The sequence below is a fragment of the Labeo rohita genome, chromosome 22 (genome assembly GCF_022985175.1).
Source record: "Labeo rohita strain BAU-BD-2019 chromosome 22, IGBB_LRoh.1.0, whole genome shotgun sequence".
In the NCBI taxonomy this organism is placed as follows: Eukaryota; Metazoa; Chordata; class Actinopteri; order Cypriniformes; family Cyprinidae; genus Labeo; species Labeo rohita.
Genome location: NC_066890.1, coordinates 35,485,018 through 35,511,329, shown reverse-complemented (window position 1 = coordinate 35,511,329; position 26,312 = coordinate 35,485,018). Strand labels below are relative to the sequence as shown.

At 36.8% G+C, this 26,312-nt stretch overlaps 1 protein-coding gene across 1 annotated transcript in view; it reads right to left on the bottom strand.

Annotated features, from left to right (window-relative positions):
* Window positions 1-2,729: 2,729 nt before the first annotated feature.
* The window catches only part of cntnap5b (contactin associated protein family member 5b), a 95,784-nt gene continuing 72,201 nt past the window's right edge, over window positions 2,730-26,312 (bottom strand). Inside the window, exons 15-24 of the mRNA XM_051095051.1 lie at window positions 26,130-26,257; window positions 23,596-23,766; window positions 21,271-21,489; window positions 17,477-17,716; window positions 13,014-13,238; window positions 12,325-12,458; window positions 9,665-9,752; window positions 9,256-9,459; window positions 8,843-8,914; window positions 2,730-6,951 (exon numbers count right to left, since the gene is read on the bottom strand). Coding sequence (XP_050951008.1) covers window positions 6,749-6,951; window positions 8,843-8,914; window positions 9,256-9,459; window positions 9,665-9,752; window positions 12,325-12,458; window positions 13,014-13,238; window positions 17,477-17,716; window positions 21,271-21,489; window positions 23,596-23,766; window positions 26,130-26,257 — 1,684 coding nt within the window. The 3' untranslated portion in view covers window positions 2,730-6,748. The remainder of the gene's footprint in view (window positions 6,952-8,842; window positions 8,915-9,255; window positions 9,460-9,664; window positions 9,753-12,324; window positions 12,459-13,013; window positions 13,239-17,476; window positions 17,717-21,270; window positions 21,490-23,595; window positions 23,767-26,129; window positions 26,258-26,312) is intronic.

Below are 26,312 nucleotides of genomic sequence, written 5' to 3'. Positions count from 1 at the left end.
AGGTCGTACAGGCAGGGTCGAGACGGGAGCAGACAGGTATATCACAGGCAGTCCAAGAGAGTAATCCGATAAACGAGAGCGATAGTCCAAAAAGGCAGGCGGCTAGACAGACGAAAACGAGATAACCAGGCGGAAAAGACAAAACACTGGGAACTAGGAACTCGGAGCAAGAACTAGGAAAACGCTAAGAATACAACAATACAATCACAACAATCCGTGACCTGCGTGGGGAGGGACCGGGGCATTTATAGCGCCGCTGATTGGTCACAGATGCTGATGCAATCAGCGCGATGGATACTGGGAGATGTAGTCCGGGGTGTGATGTAACAGTCAGTGAGTGATAAGGTGAGGGTGACATCTGGTGGTGAGCGGACAGCAGGACACCGACCAGATTTGTGACAGCTAGGAAGCGCTGCACACAGTTGCATCTCATTGGTTTAAAATCTTGATACATACAGCTTTAGTTTTCATTCTGGGTGACTTTTGCATACGCTAAGTGAGCTGTAAATGCGTTGCAAGTTTGCGAAATATTACTTTTTCGAATTGCTTGGAAAAACCACCTAATGCGAGCATAAACCTTTTTTTTGCAATATATGGGAGTTTTCACGAAATTGACATGTTTCCATCAGGCGCATTTTTAAATTCATACAGTAATTTTGCAATTAATACAAACAGGGCTAATTCCATTGCACATTAAAGGGGTCCTATTATGCTTTTTCACTTTTTGAATTTTAATCAGTGTGTGGTGTGTATCTTTGAGCATAAAAAAGATCTACAAAGGTACATATCTCAAAGTCCACTCCAAAGGGAGATATTTCGTTTTTAAAAATTCTCTTTTCAAGAACTACAATGAACAGCTCCTTTGGACTACAGTGTTTGTTTTCCACATGCAATGATGTCACAACACGGTCCATTAGAATATTATTAAATTAAATTCCGCTTACGGGAATTCAAATTGTTTTTGAATAAACCTGCATTAGAATAGGCTAGGCTAATCAGTGATGATGTTCTTTGATAATGTTAGGCTGCTTTTAGCCTGATGCTGGAGCTGGTTTCGGGCAATGGAACCAAGTATGTATATAATTAAATAAATTAGTATTGTGTATTGGCGTTCTCACAGGCTAACGATAGGACCCAACACTACTGTAGCGTATTATTTACTCACCCACAATGCATCCTAACTGTGTATGACTTCTTTCATTCAGATGAATGCAATCAGAGTTATATTAAAATTTATCCAGGCACTCCCAAGCTTTAGAATGGCATAGATGGGTGTTTCTCCTCATCAGTCCAAAACAAGTCCAATAATGTGCATCCATCCATAATAAAAAAAAGTGCCTCACACGGCTCTGGGGGGGTCGATAAAGGCCTCCTGTAGCCAATCGATGCATTTTTGTAAAAAAAAAAATCCAGATTTAAAGTGTAAGAATCACTTTAATCTAGCTTGTGCTAACAGGTGTACACAGAACTTGCTTCTTTGACAAGGGGCATGGCAGTACTGAAACACTTTCTAAGCTGTTCGCAAATCGCAGCTAACGAATCAAATTTGACACACCACGACTAGTTAAGGCAACATTGTCATAGAAAATCTCAATGTTTTATAAAATGTTGTACAACGTGTCAGTCGCTAACTTTTTGCGATGTCATTCATAAAGCCCCACCCACTGTGAAATCTCATTGGCCCAAAATTCCATGGCATATAGCTGGATTTGTTTGTTCTGATTCACTGTGATTATTTTGCATTGTGCAATATTTCACTTTCAGACAAAAACAACAAAAAATTATTTTTGATTAGGACAATGCTCTTTTCCAATAATCTTTGTTTTTATGATTTTGAAAAATAATCTTTTACAGTGCAGGTGTGTAGCAACCATTATATACATATATATAAACTCTTTAATTTTATTTAATGTAGCTCAATTTTGTTTTACAACTTATTACGGCAGAAAAAATGTAATATCATAATTACGCACAACGAGGTGGTGGTGATCATTCGTTTATTGTACAGTACGTTAAGGTCCTTGCACACTCGTCCGAAATTTTCGCAAATAAAAAAAAAAAAAACGTTTTGTCCATCACGTTTACACACTGCCTCTGAAAATTTAATCCAGATCAGGTTCAATTTTCTGTGTTTTTTTGCATACGAAAAGGACCTTTAATTTTAGTCATGTGAAAGTCAAAATTCTAACAGTTGATTGGTCTCAATTTCTGCCATGTCATGCATATAGCCCCACCCACACTGAAACCTCATTGGTCTAAAAGCCTTGGCTTCAGACGCCAAATTGTCTACCAAGGACAGAAAAAAATGCCTTGGAATAGTTCATCTAAAAATAAAAACTTCACGTACTCACCCTCACATCATTCCAAACCTGCAAGACTTACATCCATGGAGCACAAAGGAAGACATTTTCAAAAATACCCACACTGCAAACAGTTGCCCAGCGGCTGTTGAGCTACAAAAAAGCAGGATAAAAGTTAGAACGAAAAATAACTCACTCAGTGCAAAAATAAACACAGTGTTTCCCATGTTTGTCTTCATACAGTTCCAAAGCAGCCATTTCTAACACTTGACACTTGCTTAATGAACGCAAACCCACAAGAACAAAACTCATTGTTTGCTCTTGTCAAAACCAAGACAGATTCTGAATGCATGTCAAAATCTTTTCTACTAATAAGTAGTAAGATAAAAAAGGAAGACACAGAAATACAGCACATAAAGCTACCAAAAATGTCTTTGTTTTTTATTAAATATACATTTATTTACAATACACCTTTATAATTCTACCATATAAAACAAGCTCAAAATAAATCAGTCATTAGTGTATAATATTCCGTAACATCGTCAGTGATTTGTCATGTTCATTAAAGATTTAAATGCACTTCAAAAATGTGTTTAGGCAAACACATTTTTCCCCCCCAAACACAAGCAGACCTGTGGCATTCAGCCTAAGCAATGCAACCAAGACTGTTCGGGTAACAAGATTTAACTCTGTGAAAGGTGTGTTATTTGTTAGTGCTTTCTGGGGTGCCGGATGTTCTGGCTTGTTATGGAGAAAGCGAGATGTGTGCCTTACGTGACAGCAGCTTGGCGAATTCTGCAAGTTTCAGCTAAAACCAAACATCTACAAAACAGCATAACACAACTGCCACGGCTACAAACACGATACTCCGGTTCTTCAAAAAAAAAAAAAAAAAAGCAGCTACTATTTTATATTCCTGCTTTTGGACTCACAAATGGTTAAACTTTACAAACAGCTCACGCCGCTTTTTAGACTGATGTACGAATTGATAAACCTTATTAACCAATATGATATTATTTAAGACCTTAAAATAGAATAGAATTAAAATAGAATCGTTCCCTATTAATTACTTTAGAATTATTACAGGGTTATTTCCCCTGCACTGTAAAATTTTCAGGTATCGGAGGTATCGGAGTCAAATATACTTGCCATTTCTTTGTAATGACTTCTAAATCTTACTAGCAATTTCTGAGTTAAAATTGTTTCTTCACTACATTTTTTTCTTTTCCAGTGTGGATGAACTGCCACCATTAAAAAGTTCCCATTTTTGTTTTCCTCATGATGTGTAGCTTAATTTAAAAAACCCACATCACTTCTTAAACTTCCTGTGAGCTGCCAAAATTGCTCTGTAAGCTATCCCGCTTCATTTCAGTTTCGGTAGCATGAATATCTGAGATTGAGGATTCATTACCTCTGTGAAACGCAGCGAAATCTAATGAGAGGAATGAGCCAATCGTGGTACAACATTCCGGCTGGTGTTTATCCACGCTGAGATGGATTTAGCTGTAAATCGGACTCAGTTCTGAGCCCAGGGCTGTTTGAGAAAGGATCCATCATCTCTGTTCCATCGCGGGAGTGACATTTACATAGATCACAGCTAGATAAATATCTAGCATTACTGATTCTTTGTCCTGACGCCACTGAAAATGACAAATGAGGGGGTAGGGTGGGGCGATGATTAGATACCGCCTCGAAGCTTTGCTCTGGTGCATTGTGGGTATTATCGGAAGAATCTGCTCATCTTGACCCTTTCCTACGCTATTCTGTTCGGAACATTTTTTTTTATCATGTCGAGTCCGGGAACCAATTATATTTAGATTATATCTCATAGCGGTGAGGAAGAAATCATAATATGATCTAAGACATATTTGAGGCTTATACGGGAAAGACCTGGCAACCTTTAAAAGGCTGTGAATGATATTTTGACTCCATTACTCAGTTCCTCTGGAATATAATGTAATAGAATCAGGTCCCACCAGTACAGAATGAATTCTCATATTCCCAGTCTAAGAGTATTTGAGAACTGGTTTGATGCACTCCAATGTGAAACCTTCCCTTCATCGAATCCGTGATTCATAGGGAACTTTGTGTTCCCGGAAAACACATCATGGCCACTTCCGATCAGCATATGAGACTTTACACAGGTAAATGTGAAAGAACATGTCTGTTCTTACTTGTTTGAGGAACATTGGGGGCCTTATTTCAGGTTCTTAAGCATATATATATATATATTAGTATTTTCAGTATTCAGTATTTTTCTTCTTTCTTACAACAAAACTGCCAATAGGGTGATAAAACTAAACTTAATTCAAGATATATTCACTACATTCTATTCTTTTTAATCTTGTTTTAAGAACATTCTGATCCTTTTTCTGGAAAAGAGCTTTTTAGAGCTTGTATTTGTCAGCAGATAAGAACATCATGTGAGACTCGTTTTACGTCATTTATGCAAGTAGAACATCCTTTCAACATTCTTTTTTTTTTTTTATTCTAGAACAACATTTCTTGGAACCAATTACTGACCTCAGATTTTAGGATTCACATGAGGGCCTGGAAATCCTTATAGGATGCATCAGACGTACACTTCCAACAGGAAATCTGCAAGAGCATGTGGTAGAGTGATAGCACCAGAAACAAATGCACTGAACGAGTCTTTAAAGACAACATAAAATCAAAATTGACCATATAACTTTACTTAAAGACCCTATGAAATCAAAATTGGAGTTCCGTGGCTTGTAAGATCACGTCTATTAGCTTCGAGGCCATTTATATGGTAGCACGCCTTTAAAAGTTGAGTAAATAAACGTTAAGCACCTCTGCGCATTTCAAATTTACAATCTTGATTCTTCAGCAAAACAGATCTTGAGAACTACAGATTTGTGTCCAAATCCACTCGAAAATCCACTAGCAGGAGAACTTATCTTTGTCAGATACCAGCTACAACTGATTAGCAACACCATTTAACCTGCAAAGTATGCTGTAAAGAAGTGTTTCTCAACTCCAGTTGTCAGGGCCCACTGCTCTGCACATTTTGTATGTTTCAGAATCTGACACACTCAGTTTAGTTCATGGATCTTTCTCCTAATGAGCTGATGATTTGAATCAGGTGTGTTTAATGAGGGAGACATACAGAATGTGCAGAGCAGTGAGCTTCGAGGACTGGAGATGAGAACCACTGATGTAAAGTAAAGGCTTTTGGCTATTTAAAATAAGCGCCAACAGGAAAACACTCCAAATTTCCAGTCTCAAAAGCTGTCACATAATTTTATGGGGTCTTTGCGGACAAATCGAAATGAAAATTGACACGACATAGGCCTAATTTCTTAATAAATGTTCCAAGTTTTATTGTGCACAAATCAGTGATTTCATAAAACTTATTCCACAACTTTTCTGCTGATGTAACCAAGGCCATGTTGGCAGAAAAAATAATACCGACCAATATATCACTCCTACTTTTAATGATCCAATCAAATCTCACTGAATAAAATCCCCAACCTACATTATTTCAGTTTCACTCTGAAATATATGACATAACCATAATTAAATGGCTACTGGTATCGGAAACTTTTATCAAAATGAAATGAGTTGCTCCACCTCATTCTGAGGTGACATCATCAACCCATTCCCTCCAACCACCCGCCTCCATTCTGAAACACAAACGCCTGTTTTTGTGTATACAATCAACCTGTTCTTTCACTCTGCAATTTGTCACATGACTGTTAAGCTTTATGCATTGCGAAAACCGTTTCAAGTAGTCCTCAGGAAAGGAAACAGGGAGTGAATGTATGAAGGAGAAACAGAGCAAAGGAAGGAGGAAGTGAAAGAGCCCCACTGGTAACATCACCCACTTTATTTGCATCACTACATCGTGCTCGCCTGTGGCTGAACAAGACCATTCGTGCTGGATTAGTACCGCACTAGAGCCGTTTGATTGGTCACGGTCCACAGACTGGAGACCGTTGAGTGTTTGTTTGTCTGCCAGAGTGATTCGCATGTGTGCGTACACAAACATTTCTGTAATCTCTTTGTTGTCTGGTTAAATAATTAGCCCTGAAAGCAAAAGAGTCGCTTCAAATGTTTGATTCTCCATCCTCTGCAAAGGGCTGAAGGCCATGTTTGGGTACGGCTTCTGAGCTTTGAAGCCACCTGATCTTCTAACTCTTGGGAACGTTTTGTCTAAAACCGCAGCAAAGAACCACCGATATGAACCGGGTCTGTTAAAATCTGCCATGCTGCCTGCGTCCCGCTATAATTCAACGTATCTGTGTTGTGTGCTTTCCGTTCCCTGAATCCTGGATGCTAAAGGACAGTGGTTGGGAGGGTGAAGGGCACTGGCTGTGTCCACAAGGCTCAGCTGACTTCCTGTCCCCAATCCCTGTCCACTGAGTTGGCGCCGAACGTAGGGTCGCAGCGACTCAGTGGGGGTCCCGAGGTTCGTACGCCACAGGTCAGATGAAGTACTCTTTCCTGCTGTCTCTCATGGCACTGTGTAGGTCCAACTCGGCCCGGTATCTGAGTTCTGGCCTGGGCTGGTGTTCTTTCTCCTTGACAGAGGCCATCTGTCGGGTACGCTCGTGTCGATGGCGGTACAGGAAACGGGTCATCACGGCCACGGCGCAGAGGGTAATGAGCACTACTGCTGCTATCAAACCTACAACAGACAGAATTAAGTAAGTGGCACTTGTGCACTTGTGGAATCTATATCAGGGGTGTCGAAACTCTGTCCTGCAGAGTTTAGCTCCAACTTGCCTCAACTCACCTGCCTGAAAGTTTCTAGTATTCCTAGTAAGAACTTGAATAGCTGGTTCATGTGTGTTTAATTGGACTTGGAGCTAAACTCTGCAGGATAGTGGCCCTCGAGGACTGAATTTGGACACCCCTGATCTATATGATTGGAAATTGCACATGATAGCCAAAAATTTTCCCAACGGGTTTAAATTGGTCACAAGAGTTTGCTATATTGACCAACAGAAAGCTGATTGGTTTAAAAGTGATTTAGGAGTTAAGGTGTAGTCACATTTAGCTGTTTGCTGAATTTTCGCAGGAAAAATGTAGTAATTTCAGTAGGAATCTATATTAGGGGTGTCCAAACTCTGTCCTGGAAAGCAATAGCCTGCAGTGTTTAGCTCCAACTTGCCTGGAAGTTCCTAGTATTCCTAGTAAGACCTTGATTAGCTGGTTCAGGTGTGTTTAACTGAAGCTGGAGCTAAACTCTGTAGGACAGGGTCCATCCAGGACTGAATATGGACACCTCTGATCTATATGACTGGAAATTGCATGTAAAATCCAAACATTTTCCCAACGCAGATTTTGTACTGGTTTCAAATTGGTCACAAGAGTTTGCTACATTGACCAACAGAAAGCTGATTGGTTTGAAAGTGATGTAGGAGTTAAGGTGTGGTCACATTTAGTTGTTTGCTGAATTTTCACTGGTAAAATGTAGCAATTTCAGAAGGAATCCATATCAGGGGTGTCCAAACTCCTGGAAAGCAATGTCCTGCAGAGTTTAGCTCCAACTTGCCTCAACACACCTGCCTGGAAGTTTCTAGTATTCCTAGTAAGACCTTGATTAGCTGGTTCAAGTGTGTTTAAATGAAGTTGGAGCTAAACTCTATAGGACAGTGGCACTCCAGGACTGAATCTGGACACCCCTGATCCATATGATTGGAAATTGCACATAAAATCCAAAAATTTTCCCAATGCAGATTTTGCTACGGGTTCAAACTGCTCACAAGAATTGGCTAAAATGACCAACAGAAAGCTGATTGGTTTCAAAAAGTGACATTATAAAACAATGGACCTTTTTTCACCAGTGAAATTTTTCTAGACTCATGCAAATTCCAAGAATTTTCCCAAAGCAGATTTTGCAACGGGTTCAAATTGGTCACAAGAATTTGTCGCATTGACCTGAAAGCTATTTGGTTTCAAAGTGATTTATAAGCTATGCTTCATAAATCAGCATTTTGCTAGACTCTGGAGCTAAACTTGCCAGGATAGTGTCCCTCCAGGGCCGAGCCTGGACACCACTGATCTATATGTTTGGTAATTATGCGTAACAGCAAAAATTCTCCTAATGCAGATTTCGCAACAGGTTCAAATTGGTCACAAGATTTTGTTGCATTGACCAACAGAAAGCTGATTGGTTTTAAAGTAATTCATAAGCTATGCTTCATAAATCAGTACATTATGAAACAATGGACCTTTTTCACCATTTTCACCATTACACTCTGCAGGACAGTGGACCAAAGCCAAAAATTCTCTCAACACAGATTTGGCAAAGGATTCTAATTGGTCCTGATTGTTCCTGAACAGCTGATTGGTTTGAAAGTGATTTATAAGCTATGCTTTATAAATTGGAACACTATGGACAAATGGACACAATTAACTTTTTATGCCTGGGAAATTTTGCTAATGCAATCACACCTCTAGTGTCCAAGAAAACTTACCAAAAGCTGACATGATATATCTGTATGAATATTAGCAAAAGGTTAGACTTTACAGCATGTTTGCCTTATAACATGGTGCAGGAAAGCGGAACCTACCTCCAATTACAGCGGAGTCACTTTGGCCACTGTTTGTAAGTTTCTTCCCTCTACTTCCTGTGTCTGCGTGATCTGTGAATAAACCGAATACGAGATACGGAAACAGCATTAAAACCTACCTTTGTTTTTTATGTTAAATGTATATATTGGTTTCGGATAAAAAATAACTTCCTACTTCCTAAGAGAACTTAAGAGATACTGGACTCATGAGGAGCATTGTCATGGATCTTCATTTGATATATTAACTTGTATGTGATTCTGAAATGTCCTATTCCACAGTGCGAATATATGATCTGATCCCAGCGATTATTAAAAATAAAGATGCAGTTAATTTTGTACAGTTTGTTGTTGGTACTCTGATCCCATTCATACCATTTATTGACATTGTAAGATACTATAATACATTTACCAACCTGACAAAGATCTGGATGAAGATTTGTCTGCCAGTTCTCCACAATTTGACTCTACCAGGTTACCAAGAACGTTGACCAATGAGCTGCCTCGATTCAATATGGCCGCCTTGAGAGGAGCCAAATGGTTAAACTGAACTGAAGACAGACAGCCGATGAAACCTCTCGATCCGGCCTGGAGAACCTCCTCATCTACACCAGCTCGACCTGAGAGAGACAAGAAGACCATGCCTCAGGAAGTTCTTAATTGTCCCAACAACTGATGTGAAACCAAACTAGAATAAAACAGTGCTAAACAGAGGATTCTCACTCATAAAACTATCTCAAGGTGGCTCGGTGTGGTAAATTAGTCAGTAAAGCACAAGCTCGCACACCCACAGCTTTAATCTGGGAGTTTAATTAAACCGCCTACCTGTGACTTTCCCCAATGTCAAAGACCTTATCGTGATCAACTCTTTGTCCGTGGACAGGCTGTATTTCAGATTGGTATCTTTATCAATCTAAGAAGGAGAAGGATACAGAGAGAAAGAAAGAGAGAGATGTGGCGTGACATTCGCAAGATTCTACAAATATTTTATTGGTGCGAGACAAAAGCCGCCGTGTGTTAATCTGCAACACTGCGTGAAGAATACTGATGACATCCTTGAGTTTAAGCACTGCTCATAAAGTCTGTGCTACCGGGGTGCAAAACTTCAATGTATCATCAGCCATGCACATCAGGGTATTTTATTTAACTCAGACGGAAAACAAATCTGATCTAAATCAATTGAGAGGAATGCGATTAATGATGCTATAACTTTCCTCAACAGCATCAGGACAAAATCATGAAACACAAGTGGAATTCAGCTTCTTTGTAAATTGATTGTAAAAACATTTACTTGAAAATTGAAGCATACATTACATTTTGGTGTAATTTATTTTACAAAACCATTCATATGTAAATTGTCTGAAGAATATAATGTTTTTGTAACTATTCTTATGTAAAGTGCAACATATCTATTCAAATTTATGCAAATTATGAATTAAAACAAATGTTACAATGTAACAAAAATTACTTAGATATTAAAATATTTGTGTAAAAACTATGTAGCGTCACAAAATATACTTGCACCTGTAATGTCTGTATAGACTGTTCATAAATAATTGTTTATGTGAACTGTTGCATAAACGTGACTCACAGCTTAAAATCAAATCTCATTTTCATAAAATTATTCTTACATGAATTGTTACAACTATGACCCACGTCTTTAATTTAATTTCTCTGTAATTTGTTCACAAAACTATTTATATTTAACTTGTCACATAAATGCAACCCACACCTTGAACTGAAATTCTGTCATTTGTTTGCAAAACTATTCGTACGTAAATTGTTACATAAATGCGGCCCACACCTTCAACTGAAATTCTGTAATTTTTTGTAAACCTATTCATACATAAATTTGTAAGTTTGACTGTGATCAACATCTTTAATTGAATTTATATGTAAACTGTCCAGAAAACTACTCTTGCGTAAATTGTTGCATGAACGTGACCGACATCTTTAATTGAATATCTGCGTAATTTGTTCGTAAAACTATTCGTACATAAACCGTTGCTTGACTCAATCCACATCTTTAACTGAATTTCTATGTAAATTGTTCAGAAAACTATTAGTACATAAATTGTTTGTTAACTGTTGCATGAATGCGACTCCAATCTTAAATTTATAATTTGTTTGTAAAACAATTTGTACATAAATTGTATAAATGTGATCCACAGCTTCAAATCAAATCTCATTTTTATATAACTATTCTTACGTAAATCACTGCATGATTGAAACCCACAACTTTAACTGAATTTCTGCATAAATTTTTCAGAAAACTATTCTTACATGAATTGCATGACTATGACCTACATCTTTAATTTAATTTCTGTGCAATTTGTTCACAAAAATGTTCTTATGTAAATCACTCCATGAATGCGAACCACATCTTTAAATGAATTTCTGTGTAATTTGCTCGGAAAACTATTCAAATATAAATCAATTCTTGATCTTTAACTGAATTTCTATGTACATTTTTCAGGAAAACTATTTGTACATAAATTGTTACATAAATGTGACCCACATCTTTAACTGAATTTGTGTGAAATTTGTTCGTAAAACTATTCATACATAAATCGTTGCTTGACTTAATCCAGATCTTTGACTGAATTTCTATGTAAATTGTGCAGAAAATTATCCATATGTAAATTGTTACATAAATACGACCCACATCTTTAAATGATTTTCTGTGTAATTTGTTTACAAAACTATTCATACATAAATTGTTGCTTGAATGTGATCCACATTTTTGACTGAATTTCTATGTACATTTTTCAGTAAACTATTCATACATAAATTGTTACATAAATGAAACCCACATCTTTAACTAAATTTCTGTGTAATTTGTTCGTAAAATTATTCGTACATATTGTTTCTTGAAGTGATCCACACAATAACTGAATTTCTATGTAAATTTTCAGTAAACTATTCATCTGTAAATTGTTACATAAATGCGACCGACATCTTAAACTGAATTTCTGTGTAATTTGTTTGTAAAACTATTCTTACGTAAATCGTTCCTTGACTTGATCCACATAACTGAATTTTAATGTATATTTTTCAGTAAACTATTCGTCTGTAAATTGTTAAATAAATGCGACCCACATCTTTAACTTAATTTCTGTGTAATTTGTTCGTAAAACTATTCATATATAAATCGTTGCTTGACTGTGATCAACATTTTTAACTGATTTTTTATGTAAATTTTTCAGTTAACTACTCATACGTAAATTGTTACATAAATGCGACCCACAACTTTAACTGAATTTCTGTGTAATTTGTTGTAAAACTACTCATACATAAATCGTTTCTTGACTTCATCCACAACATAACTGAATTTCTATGTATATATACAGTAAACTATTTGTACGTAAATTGTTACATAAATATTGTAAAACAATTTGTACATAAATGTGACCGACATCTTTAAATGAACTTCTTCCACAGAACTTATTGATTTTTTTTCGCTTTGAAACGCAAGCATAACTCACCTGGACGTACATGTCCCTTCCCTCTCTATGGATCTGGACTCTGTGGAGCTCTCCGTTGGCCAAATTAAGAGACGTTGGTGTGAAGATGTCAGGCTCTTTCTCTCTGTTCAGCCGATACCAAATCTGCAAACTCCCTGCGGGACGCCAATGGAAGATAAAGGCAGGCAATTTGAGACATAAGTGAGACAGAATCAAGTCATCACAACACATTGGATGGCTCATTTCCTTCCCCACTGATGAGGGTAATTGCTAGCTTGACCGCTGTTTTGAAATATGAGAAACACAAAAAAGGATGCTCCTCTCCAATCATCACCATCACCATCATTGTAGTAATCATCTACTGACAGTTTGAAGGTAATCAAAAAACAGCTCTGATTGGACAATACAACACTGTGATTTGGCACATGCTGAAACAGGAAAAAATCTTCAAAAGAAATTAAATATAAACATTTCCTGCTACTTTCAGTATTGTCGTTGTTATTGTTCTTTGATAATATACATTTCTAGATTTTATTTGAATTAAATTAAGCCAATATCTATTAAAACCCATTTTATTTTTTTATTATTATTATTTTGGGATAATATACAGTACGAATAAAACATGTTCTAAACATGTTTTGTGGGATTCACTTATATAGATTTAAAAACAAACAAACAAACAAACAAAAACAGTAATATTATGTTAGTACCGTTGTGAGCTAGAATAATGGCCATGTACTGTTGATGATAGGTGTTGACTGTCAGAAGCATGGCGGGCGTTTGAGTTGTGAGAAAACTGAAGGCGATGCTCTCTCGTGAATTGCTGCTTTGGGCGAAGATAGCTGAGGACTGACGGCTGTGGTTGCGCATCACAGAAAATGGTTCCTGGAAGGTGTAGGTCACCGAGGACCCGCTTTCAAAGGACACGGAAACTTCTAGAAAGGAAGAAAACACAAAAGTGTGAAAATGTTGGTGCAAACGCTTGTGGGCAGATCATAGCCGGCGATTGGCCGTGTTTTTGTTTCCCTATCAGCATATTAATGCGCTGTCGAACACCAAGGACACGACACTGAATGGACAGAGTGGAAATGCAGGGGAAATGAATCATTTAAACTTAAATGAATGCAAAATTATGCTTGGACTGAAACCGACCCCTGGGCATCGCATGGTGTTCATTTACTCATAATATTATCAGAATAGAAACACCATCCCTCTAGAGTCCAATAAAGAAAACGCGAATCCAAGAACGCCGTCTCATTCATAGAGCGTTGAATGGCTCGGCTGTCTGGCATATCAGAGGATCAAATGTGATAAAGGCTGTATTGACAGCAGAGAGGTTTAGCATTGAGCGTGATGGGCAGGGAGGGTCCGCTGGGATTGGTCAGGTTGCAACCCTTTGAGCGAAATTCATTCCAACAACTGCAGTTCACGGTCATGGACTCAGGCCATACCGAGACAGCGAGACAGACAGAGAATAGCAGAACTGCACTGAATATCTCATGTTTTATCCTGCTCAGCTTTGATCAGGTGCAATCTGCGGGCACAGCGCAGTCTTTGGAAATCAAGGTTAGGGAGCTCTTAAACGTCCTCCTTCTGCAATGCTCTTTGATATGCTGTAGAGGATTTAGGAGGATAACAAAGTTGAAACAGACTGTTTTTGATGAGGAATTGTTCCCCTGAACTGCAAGAAAATCTAAAACCTTCTGTCATAAATAGCCATGGACAGATATGTTAGTTAAAATTTGGCCAGTTAGCACCTTATTTAGTTATGAATATCTTGACTGTTTAACATCTTATTAGACATTTTATTGTGTGTATATTGGCATGATGTTACTCAGATAGCACACGTACGTCTGCAAGATTTCTGCCAAAGATCACTTGATCTGGAAAGCTTCTGCTGTGTACAATCATCCGGCAGACGTCTGTAAGATGTCAGTTTTACATCCATTCTAAATCATAAATATCTAATAGACATCTAATAGACGTCTATTTGACATCTGATAGGAAACATCAAACAGACGTATTGCAGATGAGCAAACACTCTAAAAAATACGTCTTGCGGATGTAAATGCAAACGTCAAATAGACGTCTCTGAGATGTACGTGTGCTACCAGCCCAGATAGCACACGTATGTCTGCAAGATGTCAGTTAAAGATCACTTAATCTCGAAAGCATCTGCTGTGTACAAACATCTGACAGACATCTTTAAGATGTCAGTTTTACATCCATTCTAAATCATAAATATCTAATAGACGTCTATTTGACATCTGATAGGAAACGCCACATAGACGTATTGCAGATGAGCAAACACTCTAAAAAATACGTCTTGCGGATGTAAATGCAAACGTCAAATAGACGTCTCTGAGATGTACGTGTGCTACCAGCCCAGATAGCACATGTATGTCTGCAAGATGTCAGTTAAAGATCACTTAATCTCGAAAGCATCTGCTGTGTACAAACATCTGACAGATGCCTTTAAGATGTCAGTTTTACATACATTCTAAATCATAAACATCATAAAGACATCCAATAGATGTCTATTTGACATTTGATAAGAAATGTCCTATAGACATATTGCAGATGAGCAAACAATCTAAAAAATACATCTTGCAGATGTAAATGTAGACGTCAAATAGACGTCTCCGAGATGTACGTGTGCTATCAGTCCAGATAGCACACGTATGTCTGCAAGATGTCAGTTAAAGATCACTTAATCTGGAAAGCATCTGCTGTGTACAAACATCTGACAGACGTCTGTAAGATGTCAGTTTTACATTCATTCTAAATCATAAACATCTTAAAGACATCTAATAGACATCTATTTGACATCTGATAGGAAATGTCCAATAGATGTATTGCAGATGAGCAAACAATCTAAAAACTACGTCTTGCAGATGTAAATGTAGATGTCAAATAGACGTCTCCGAGATGTATGTGTACTATCAGGGAGGGTAACCAATGGCAACTTGATTTTAAGATACTTCAACTGGTAGTTGAAAAACAAGTCCGCAAATGTAACAATTACGCACAAAAATAAAGCTTTGTTAGCACAAGTACAACCAAATTAAGTGCGAAAAAGATTTTGTTAGCAGTTTGTTAGCACTACTACTACTAAAAAAAATAAAACAATAAAATAAAATAAATAAATAAATAAATAAAAATCAGGAAATTGTTAATCAGGTTAAATATAAAATAATTAAGCACAAAAACAGACCCTTTGTTAGCACTAATACAACAAAATTTAGTATAAACAAGTTAGTTAGCTTGGTTAGCACTAGTACAAAAAAAGAAATAAAAAAAATTTGGTTAACGCAAGTTTAACAAGCAGAAGAAAGAAAGTTTCGTTCATGCTAATACAAACAAATTAGGCACAAATAAGAAAGTAAGCTTTGTTAACGTAAATATAATTAAGCGCAAAAAACGGCTTTGTTAGTAAAATTGCAACAAATTTAAGCACAAAAAAAGAAAGGAGGCTTTGTTAGCAAATATATAACAAAATTAAGCATAAAAGAGCTTTGTTCGCAAATTAAGGACAAAAAGACAGGAAGCTTAGTGCTAACGCAACAAATCTACATGCAAAAAAAAAAAAAAAGAAAAAAAAAGACATTTTGTTAGCACTAGTATAAAAAAAGAAATTAAGAAATTTTAACCCAAGTTCAACAAGCACAAGACAGACAAAGCTTTGTTCATGCCAATACAATCCAATTAGGCGTAAATACTAAAGGAAGCTTTGTTAGCACATATATAACAAAATTAAGTATAAGAGAGTTTGTTAGCACTTTGTTAACACTAGTACAAAAAAGAAATCAGGGAATTGTGTTAATGCAAGTTCAACAAGCACAAAGACACTTGTTTATACTTTGATAATACAACCAAAATAAGTGCAAAAAAAACAGGAAGTTCTCTTAGCGCTAACACAAATTAAAGGAGCAGTCCATTTCCAAAACAAAGACTCACATATAATGTACTCACTTCCTTGTCATCCAAGATGTTCATGTTTTCTTTCTTCAGTCATAAAGAAATTATGTTTTTTGAGGAAAACATTTCCTCAAAACATTTCTGCATTTCTGCATATAATGGACTGCTATGGTGATTTTGAACTTCCAAAAAGCAGGTTGAATGCGGCTTCAAACGATCCCAAATGCGGTTGTAAACGATCCCAGCTGAGGAAGAAGGGTCTTATCTAGCGAAATGATCGGTTATTTTCATTAAAAAATACAATATAAATACTTTTTAATCTCAAATGCTCGTCTTGCCTTTCTCTCCATGAACTCCATGTGTTCTGGCTCAAGACAGTTAGGGCATGTCGAAAAACTCCGACCGTATTTTCTCCCTCAACTTCAAAAATCATTTCAAAATCATCCTACATCGCTGCAGAAGTTTCGACCCAGTCTTTGCAATGTGAACATGCAAAGAAGATCAAACACCCTTAACAAAAAAGGTAAAACAGCGATACAGGACGATTTCGAAGTTGAACATGAGATGGGAGTTTCTCGACATACCCTAACTGTCATGAACTGGAACAAAAACAGTCCAAGCAGAGTAAGACAAGACAAGCATTTGGCATTAAAAACTATATAAATTGTATTATTATTATTATTTAAATGAAAATATCCGAAGGATCATTTGAAGCCGCATTTAAACTGCATTTTGGAAGTTCAAAATTGGGGCACCATATCAGTCCATTATATGAAGAAAAATGCTAAAATGTTTTCTTCAAAAAACAATTTCTTTACGACTGAAGTAAGAAAGACATGAACAGGAGGTGAGTAAATTATTTGTAAATTGTTGTTCTGCAAGTGGACTTCTCCTTTAAGTGCAATTTTTTTGTATTGTTATTTTCTTGTTTTTGTGCTGCCACGTAGAATGATGGGAAAATAGTTTTGCAAAAACATGTTATTCTTCATCAGAATGCATGAACTCTTAATTGTACAGTCAACAGCAACAATAAAAACGACTTATAATCTTTAGCAATTCGCTTCAAATGAGATTATTTCATTGACACCCTTAACTTGGAAAGTCAGCATTTGAAGAAAATCTTTCCCGCTGATATTTTTTATGTCATTGTGGTGGTGGTTGCGTGCATGATTTTAAACCAATGATATTTCAGAAACCAAGTGTACAGTCAAAACTCAATATTAGTGCAAAAGTTTTATCATCAATAATAATGTACCTTTCTTGCAATTGGGTCCTCCGTAGGCCGAGTGTGTGCAGTCACAAACGTAGCCACTGCTTTTCTCGATACATTTCCCCCTGTTGTGACACAAGCTGTTTTGGCTGCTGCAGTGACCCGGGCACCCCGAACTGACCCCTGGGGTCATTTTAGCCCGCTCCTCAAGGTCAAGCGTCATCCCGTTGATATTTAATGACCTGATGCACCCTAGAAATCCTCTCTGCCTCGATGCGGTGCCTCCTGCACAGACAAAAATACAGCAATTTTATAAGCACTACAACAACAAAATTAATCATGAAAAAGACAAAGCTTTGTTAGCATAGTACAACAAAATTAAGTGCAAAACTGACAGAATGCTTCTTTTAGCTTTGATGCTAGTACAACAAAATTAAGTGCTAAAATAAGAATGCTTTGTTAGTGGCTAGTACAACAAAATTAAGCACAAAGAGACAGTAAGCTTTCTTAACGCTAATAGAACAAAATTAAGCACAAAAAAACCACTAGCACAAATTTAAGTGCAAAAAGACAAATTTTCGTAGCGCTAGTGCAACAAAATTGCACGCAGAAAGACAAAAGTATCATTAGTGCTAGTACAAAATTTAAGCACAGAAAGACAGAAAACGTCACTAGCACTAGTGCAACAAAACTAAGCGCAAAAAAAAACAAAGCTTCATAATTCTTCATAATTCTTGAAGAACTAAACCATTTATTAATGATTACTACATCAGCAGCTAATGAACATTCTATATGATTCATAGATTAAGTAATCAATAAATTGTTATTAGTTAAATGTGTCATAATGTATTAATTCCCTAATAACTTATTATACTAACTAATTATGTAAATTCACATGCTAATTACCACAGTGGTTAAAGCTATTTACTTCAACTTCCAGTTGTCTGCTTTAAATACTCATTAGCTAATGATTTGCAAATGTATCATTATGTTGTGACTTTCTTGTTAAGGCACAGGACTATTAACTAATTTTTAAGTAATATGTCATTGTGGTTATGGATATAGAATTAATTAGTTAGTCATGTGCCTCAATGAGTTGGAGCCATGCATTTTCAAGGGTTGAAGCCATGCATTTCAACTTCCAGTTGTCTGCTTTAATTAATCATTAGCTAACGATTTGCAAAGATATCATTATGTTATGACTTCACTTGTTGAGGCACATGACTAACTAATTCTAAATCCATAACCACAATGACATATTACTTTTGTGCTTTTGTATATTTATTATTTTTGTATTCACTGCAACAAAATTAAATGCAGAAAGACAAAAGTTTTGTTAGTGCTAGTACAACAAATTTAAGCACAGAAAGATAGAAAACGTCATTAGCACTAGTGCAACAAAATTAAGTGCAAAAAAAAAAAAACAAAGCTTTGGTTGCACTTGCGCAACAAATTTAATTGCAAAAAAGACAGAAACCTTCATAGCGCTAGTGCAACAAAGCTAAATGCAGAAAGACAAAAGTTTCATTAGCACTAGTACAGTATAGCAAAATTAAGCGGTAAAATAAGAAATCTTGGTTAGTGGCTAGTACAACAAAATTAAGTGCAAACTAATGTTGTACTAATGCAGAAAGCTTTGTTAGTGCTAGTACAATGAAATTAAGAGCAGAAAGACAGAAAACTAAATTAGTACTAATGCAACAAAATAAAGCGCAAAAAACGCTTTACAAGCACAAAGCTTGTTAGCACTAGTGCAACAAATTTGAGCCAAAAAAGACAGAATGCTTCTGTGCTCTAGTGCAACAAAATCAAGCGCAGAAAGACAGAAAATGCCATTAGGGCTAGTGCAACAAAATTAAGTGCAAACCAACAGAAAGCTTCCTTAACACGAATAAAACAAAATTAAGCGCAAAAAAACAAAAACAAAAAACAGGTTAATGCAACAAATTTAAGTGCAAAATTGATAGAAAGCTGTGTTACTGTAACAAAATTAAGTACAAAGGAAACAAACAAATAAAAAAAAAAATTAAAAAATTGCTAGCACTAGTGCAACAAATTTGAGCCAAAAAAGACAAAACCTAGATAGCACACGTACGTCTGCAAGATGTCTGTTAAAGATCTCTTGATCTGGAAAGCATCTGCTGTGTACAAACATCTGGCAGACGTCTGTAAGATGTCAGTTTTACATACATTCATAAACATCTTAAAGACATCTAATAGACATCTATTTGACATCTGATAGGAAATGTCCAATAGATGTATTGCAGATGAGCAAACAATCTAAAAAGATGTCTGTAAGATGTCAGTTTTACATACATTCTAAATCATAAACATCTTAAAGACTGTTTAAGATGACTTGCCGATGTCTTGAAGATGTAAATGCAGACATCAAATAGACGTCTCCGAGATGTACATGTGCTGTCAGGGAATGCTTCTTTAGCTCCAGTGCAACAAAATCAATGGTCACTAGTGCTAGTGCAACAGAATTGTGATTTTTTTTTTTTTTTTTGGTAGAGCTAGTATAGCAAAATTAAGTGGTAAAATAAAGCTTTGTTTGTGGCTAGTACAACAAAATTAAGTATAAACCAAAATTAAGTGCAAACCAACAGGAAGCCTCCTTCACACTAACAGAACAAAATTATTTGCAAAAACAAATTTAAATGCAAAAATGACAGGAAGCTTTGTTTGTGCTAGTGCAACAAAATTAAGCACAACAAACAAATCTTATTTAAGCGCAACAAGTTTAAGCGCAGAAAAACTGAAAAATAGCGCTAATTAGACAAAATTAAGCGCAGAAAGCAAAACTGACAGAAAGCTTTGTTACTGCAACAAAATTAAATACAAAGGAAACAAACAAAAAAATAATAATAATAAAAAAAAAAATTGCTAGCACTAGTGCAACAAATTTGAGCCAAAAACCTAGATAGCACACGTACGTCTGCAAGATGTCTGTTAAAGATCTCTTGATCTGGAAAGCATCTGCTGTGTACAAACATCTGGCAGACGTCTGTAAGATGTCAGTTTTACATACATTCTAAATCATAAACATCTTAAAGACTGTTTAAGATGACTTGCAGATGTCTTGAAGTAAATGCAGACATCAAATAGATGTCTCCGAGATGTACATGTGCTGTCAGGGAATGCTGCTTTAGCTCCAGTGCAACAAAATCAACCGTCACAAAATTAAGTGCAAACCAACAGGAAGCCTCCTTTACACTAACAGAACAAAATTATTTGCAAAAACAAATTTAAATGCAAAAATGACAGAAAGCTTTGTTTGCGCTAGTGCAACAAAATTAAGCACAAAAAACAAATCTTAAGCGCAACAAGTTTAAGCGCAGAAAAACTGAAAGGACAAAAAGAAGGACAAAAAACATCATTACCATTAGCGCAACTAAATTAAGTGCAGAAAGACAGAAAACGTCATTAGTGCTAGTACAACAAAATTATGTGCAAAGACAAAAATGCAACAAATTTAAGCGCTTAAGCTTTTTTAAGCTTTTAGCGACTAGTACAACAAAATTAAATACAAAAAAAGACAGTTAGCTTTGTTACCACTAGTACAGCAAAATCAAATGCAAAAGTCAGGATGCTTTGTTTGCGCTAGTACAACAATTTAGTTAAAAACAAATCAGAGTGTTGTTAGTATTAACATGCCAAAATTAAACAGGAATAAGACTTTGTGCTAGTCTAAAACCTAAAATTAATAATGAAAGTGAATTTAATATTGAAGTAATTAGCATGCAAACTCTATTAGCAGCATCTGTGCCTGATGTGTACAGAGATATTATTCTTTTACTCCCCGCTGGCAAAGAGCTGTCACTCAAGGCGGTGCCTACCAATGAACAGCTGGGTGTTGAGCTGAAGGTGGGTGTGGCCTTCAGACGGGGCCTCCAGGAAACGCAAGGGCAGCTGGTCCACCTGGAGCGACGCCTCCTTTACATTCCTCTCCGCTCGGACGAAATGCCACTGCTTGTCGTTTAGCGGCACGTGAGACTTTACCGTCAGAACCACTGGGCCGTTACCCACATCAAATGTGAAGGTCACAACAGAGGGTGCTGTGGGAATCAGAATTTGTGTATTTCATTTATTAGGTACTACATGTAGTGCTAATTGTATTTAACATATATATATATATATATATATATATATGTATATATAGAGAGAGAGAGAGAGAGAGAGAGAGGGGCGCAAACAACAGTGGGCATGACGTCAGGCCTCAGAGAGGCTTTTTTTGAACATAAAATAACTAAAAAATGTCCAAAAAGGGGAAAAAATAAATTGTCCAAAATAATCAGGGGATCTGGTGTCCTCGTCGTGCTGGGGGTTCCATGAAGGAGGGGCAGTGTTCGAAAAGGAAGGGTCCAGGTAAGGGGCGGAGTCTGGCTTCATCTAGCGGCTTCGTCGAGGGGGATATAACTGCAGCTTGGAAATCTCCAAATGGAGGCGGGAACTCCAAAATGGGGTGGGCTCTCCAAAATAGGGTGTGGCTTCCTCCCTTTGACAGACAGGCACATGACATGCATGCACAGTTTCCCCCCCAATCCACTTCAGCGCAAACTCCGCCCCACATCTGATTTTAAAGATTTTATTGGATGTGTCAATCGCAATGTTGATTACCTACATTATGCTACACAAATGCTAACCCCTAACCCTACGCCACACCCTACCCTAACCTTAACCAGTGAAATTGACTGCACGGCGGGATTGGCATTGAATAGCATGGCAGATAAACAGCTAATAAGATTATGCGATATGAGATCGCCGAGCCGTTCTGTAACTCCCAAACCAGACCTCACTGGAAAATTGGACCTTTTTAGTTACATCCAGCGTCACTACCCCCTCCTACCCTGTGAATTTCAAGAACCAGGACACCCCTGTTGCTTAAAACAAAGCAATAGAGTAAAATCTTTCCCCTGCGCTTCACTGGGACGGCTCGCAGGAGAGCTTGTGGGAGAGCTCGGGGGTGATTCCCGTTTATATCATTAACCACTGGCCACGAGCTTTGGGGCTTCTCTCACTGAGGATGTTTATTTATATAGCATAGTTTATTTTATTTGAGATCAACTACAAACTTTATTTTATAAAGTTTAGTTTTGAAATGTAAGTCAAGAACCATAGGCTGAAGCCTGAGCCAATGGGGAAAGTCTTTGCGTGACGAGACCCCGCCCCATTTTGGAGGTTCTGCCCACTTTTGGAGTTCCCACCCCATTTTGCAGTTATATATACTTGGCTTCGTCCACTTTGGCCCATGGCACTTCCTGGAGATTAAACAGCCCGTCAGCAGTCTCACGGGTGTGGCTCTTGTCCGGACCGCGGGTCCGGCAGCTCGTTACTTCGGCGGCGCTTGTTCCCTCAATGCACCCTTCCCGGACCCACGAGGACACCAGTGTGCATGCACGGGGAAGAGACCGGTCTCCCGAGGAGAGGCGCTCTCGGCATTTCACCAGCAGTGGTGATGAGGCTTCATTTGCGTCAGGTGCTCCTCATCACACGCCGCTAGACCTGGCTGTTTTGGCACCCCTCCTCTCTCGCACGTGAAGGGCAGCGATTACCGGACGGGGTGACGATGATAAGCAGGGGGAGGCAGCCGACTCGTCACTTTATATATATAAATGTATATATTTTAAATACGCAAGTATACAAGTATATATAAGTGGTTTTTTTTAACCCTAAAGGAAGTCAAGGTCCAGCAACATGGAACAACACCCTGGAACAGGAAGCCAACCTCCTAATTAGTTACTGCATTTACATTAATGCAACTACCTTGTTTACATGGAGGCAATGTATTCTGGCAACCAAGAGCCAAATAGTCCTTGTACTTGGGGGAAAATATATAAAAGAGATGAAGGCAAGCAGTTTGATGAAGATGAACAGTTTCAGTGAACTGTGTACAGTAATTACACAGATGATGGTTTCAGCGGCACAGTTCACTAAAACTGCTCTTTCCACTCAGACTGGCTGCATCCTGTCCTCTTTGCTTAAAATACTAATGACACGACATGAATATGAGCGACTTTTACTATTTTATTTCCACATTTGGGTTGATAAAGCATTAGACAGACAGGTTGCAAAACCAGAAATACTGTGATATTTCAGAAAATAAAACAAAAGTTAGTTATTTCACTTTTTTGAAAGTCTCACTCTCAATTTAAGGCACTCACCGCTGAGCTCCACTCTAATGAAGTCTTTTGCGCCTAGATTTTCCAGGAAGACTCCGGAGGGAGCAGTGGTTTTGAAATACAGCGAGATGTCTACGCTGAGCTCGGCCTGAAGCGTTGGAAAGTGCAGGTAGGATGACTCCTGATAGAAAGAGGCGGCATTCCACAGGAACCCTGAAGTCAGAGGAGACCGATTATGGTTTTCATTAAAAATACTTACAGTATGTTAAGACTTAATTATGACCTGGAATTTAAAGCGTCCTGTCAGAAATTTAGCTAAACTACATCACTCTTTTATAGCTAAGGTGTGATATGATCTGACAGCAAGTTCTAGATGTACCCAATTTATAAGGCTGTTAAAATTAACACATTAGCACATGAGAGCACATAATAGGGCTAATGTGTTAATGCACTAACTACAAAAATGCACACACACACAAAAAAAAAGGTTAAGCATGATTTATTAATTAATTAAACTGACAGCAACAACAGCAGAGCAAAGTGGTAACAACTAGAAGATCATGAATTTGATTCCCAGGATAAGCGTGGATAAAATTATAGCTTGCAATGCAAGTCATTTTGGGATAAAAGCATCTGTCAGACTCAAGTAAATGTAACAAATTCACTGGAACTGAATGTTTTAGCACGTTAAAAGTCAGAAAATATTAAACATGATAATTGTAATACACTGTCAGAATCAGTTAAACTGAATGTATTAACACTACAATAAAAAAAAAGAATAAATCAGTGAATTATTTTAATAAATTGACTGTGACAGTTTCACAGGTTCCATTTCTTAACCTGCACTAATGTGGTAACTACTAAAAAAGCATTTAATATTATTTAGGGAACATGTTTAGATATTTCATAAAAAAATAAATAAAAAATAAGTAATAGCAGTTACTTTGTTTTCCAATTTACTGACTGACAGCCCTCCTGTCCTTCTACTAAGATGAGAAAAAGTAACGCAAAAGTAATGTAACACATTACTTTCCATAAAAAGTAACCAAGTAACATAATAAGTTACCTTTTTAGATAGATAGAACAAATTGTGAGTTTCTCAATGTTGAGCGTAACACAAGTTACAAATAATGCAAGTTATGTAATCAGATTTTTTTTTGTACTTTTTGTGAAGTATCTAGTAAAGTAACACATTACTTTTTGATTTACAAGAAAACATCTAAGTTACTTATTGACTGACATCTCTCCTGTCCTTTCCATAAAAAGTAACTAAGTAACATTATTAGTACATTTTTAGCAAGTAACGCAATATTGTAATCAATTTAAAAGTAACTTTCCCCAATACTGTGCATTCTAATACAGCAAATACTTCACTGGTTTTATTTTCATAAAATGTGATTAAAAAGTAAAAGAGATAGATAGGTAGGTAGGTAGGTAGATAGACAGATAGATAGATAGATAGATAGATAGATAGAATTGTGACGCTTTCACAGTGTTGAGGGTAAAGCATTACAAGTAACGTGAGTTATGTAATCAGATTTTTGTTACTAGCAAAGTAATGCATTACTTTTTTATTTACAAGAAAATGTTACTTTTTTCAAAAAAGTAACGCCAGTTACTTTGTTTTCTGTTTATTGACTGACAACTCTCCTATCCTTCTGCTTAGATGAGAAAAAGTAACACAAAAGTAATGTAACACATTACTTTCCATAAAAAGTAACTAAGTAACGCAATTAGTTACCTTTTTAGGGAGTAACGAAATATTGTAATCCATTATTTTTAAAAGTAGCTTTCCCCAACACTGTGCCTTCTAATACAGCAGCAGATACTTTTTTTTAGTTTATTTTCTTAAAATGTAACTAAAAAGTAAAAGATAAACAGTAAAAGTTAAACATATAAAAGTAAGTTTCCCAATACTATGCATTTTATTAATAATATAGCAGATACTTCATTGGTTAAGTAAAACATTACTTTTTTAATTTAAAATAAAATAAAAGTTACTCTTAAAAAAAAAATGTAACGCCAGTACTAGTTCTCATTTATTGACTGACAGCCCTCCTGTCCTCCTGTAGAAAAACTAACGCAAATGTAAGGTAACTCATTTCTTTTCATAAAAAGTAACTAAGTACCACAATTAGTTACTTTCTTAAGACATAGCACAATATTGTAATCCATTACTTTTAAAAGTAACTTTACCCAATACTGCGCATTTAATTAAAAAATTCTGCAGATACTTCAGTGGTTAAGTAACACATTACTTTTTAATTGACAAGAAAACATGACTTACTTTCTTAAGACAGTCTTAGTTACTCCCTACTTTTTTAGGGAGTAACACAATATTGTAATCCATTACTTTTAAAAATAACTATCCCCAACACTGTGCATTCTAATAATGCAGCAGATACACCATTGGTTTATTTTCTTAAAACATGCCTAAAAAGTAAAAGATCAAAAACAAAAGATGCATTAAAAAAAAAAAAAGCATATGCCTATCCCTTGTGATAGATTTCACTTGCACATCTGCATTTCTGTGCATTTCTAAAGCGTGATAAAGTGAGATATGTATGCTTACGTACTGTCCCCGTAGCAGTGCAGAGATCCCACTCTGTAAATGGCTTCTGACCCGCTTCGGTTTGTGTCTCCTACTAAGATCTCGGTCACTGGTAAGTGCTCTTTGTAGGACAGCATTCCCGTGTCATTCTCCCTGTTCACAAGCAAACAATAGCTGTGTTTACACAGCCGCTCTCACTATCTACAGC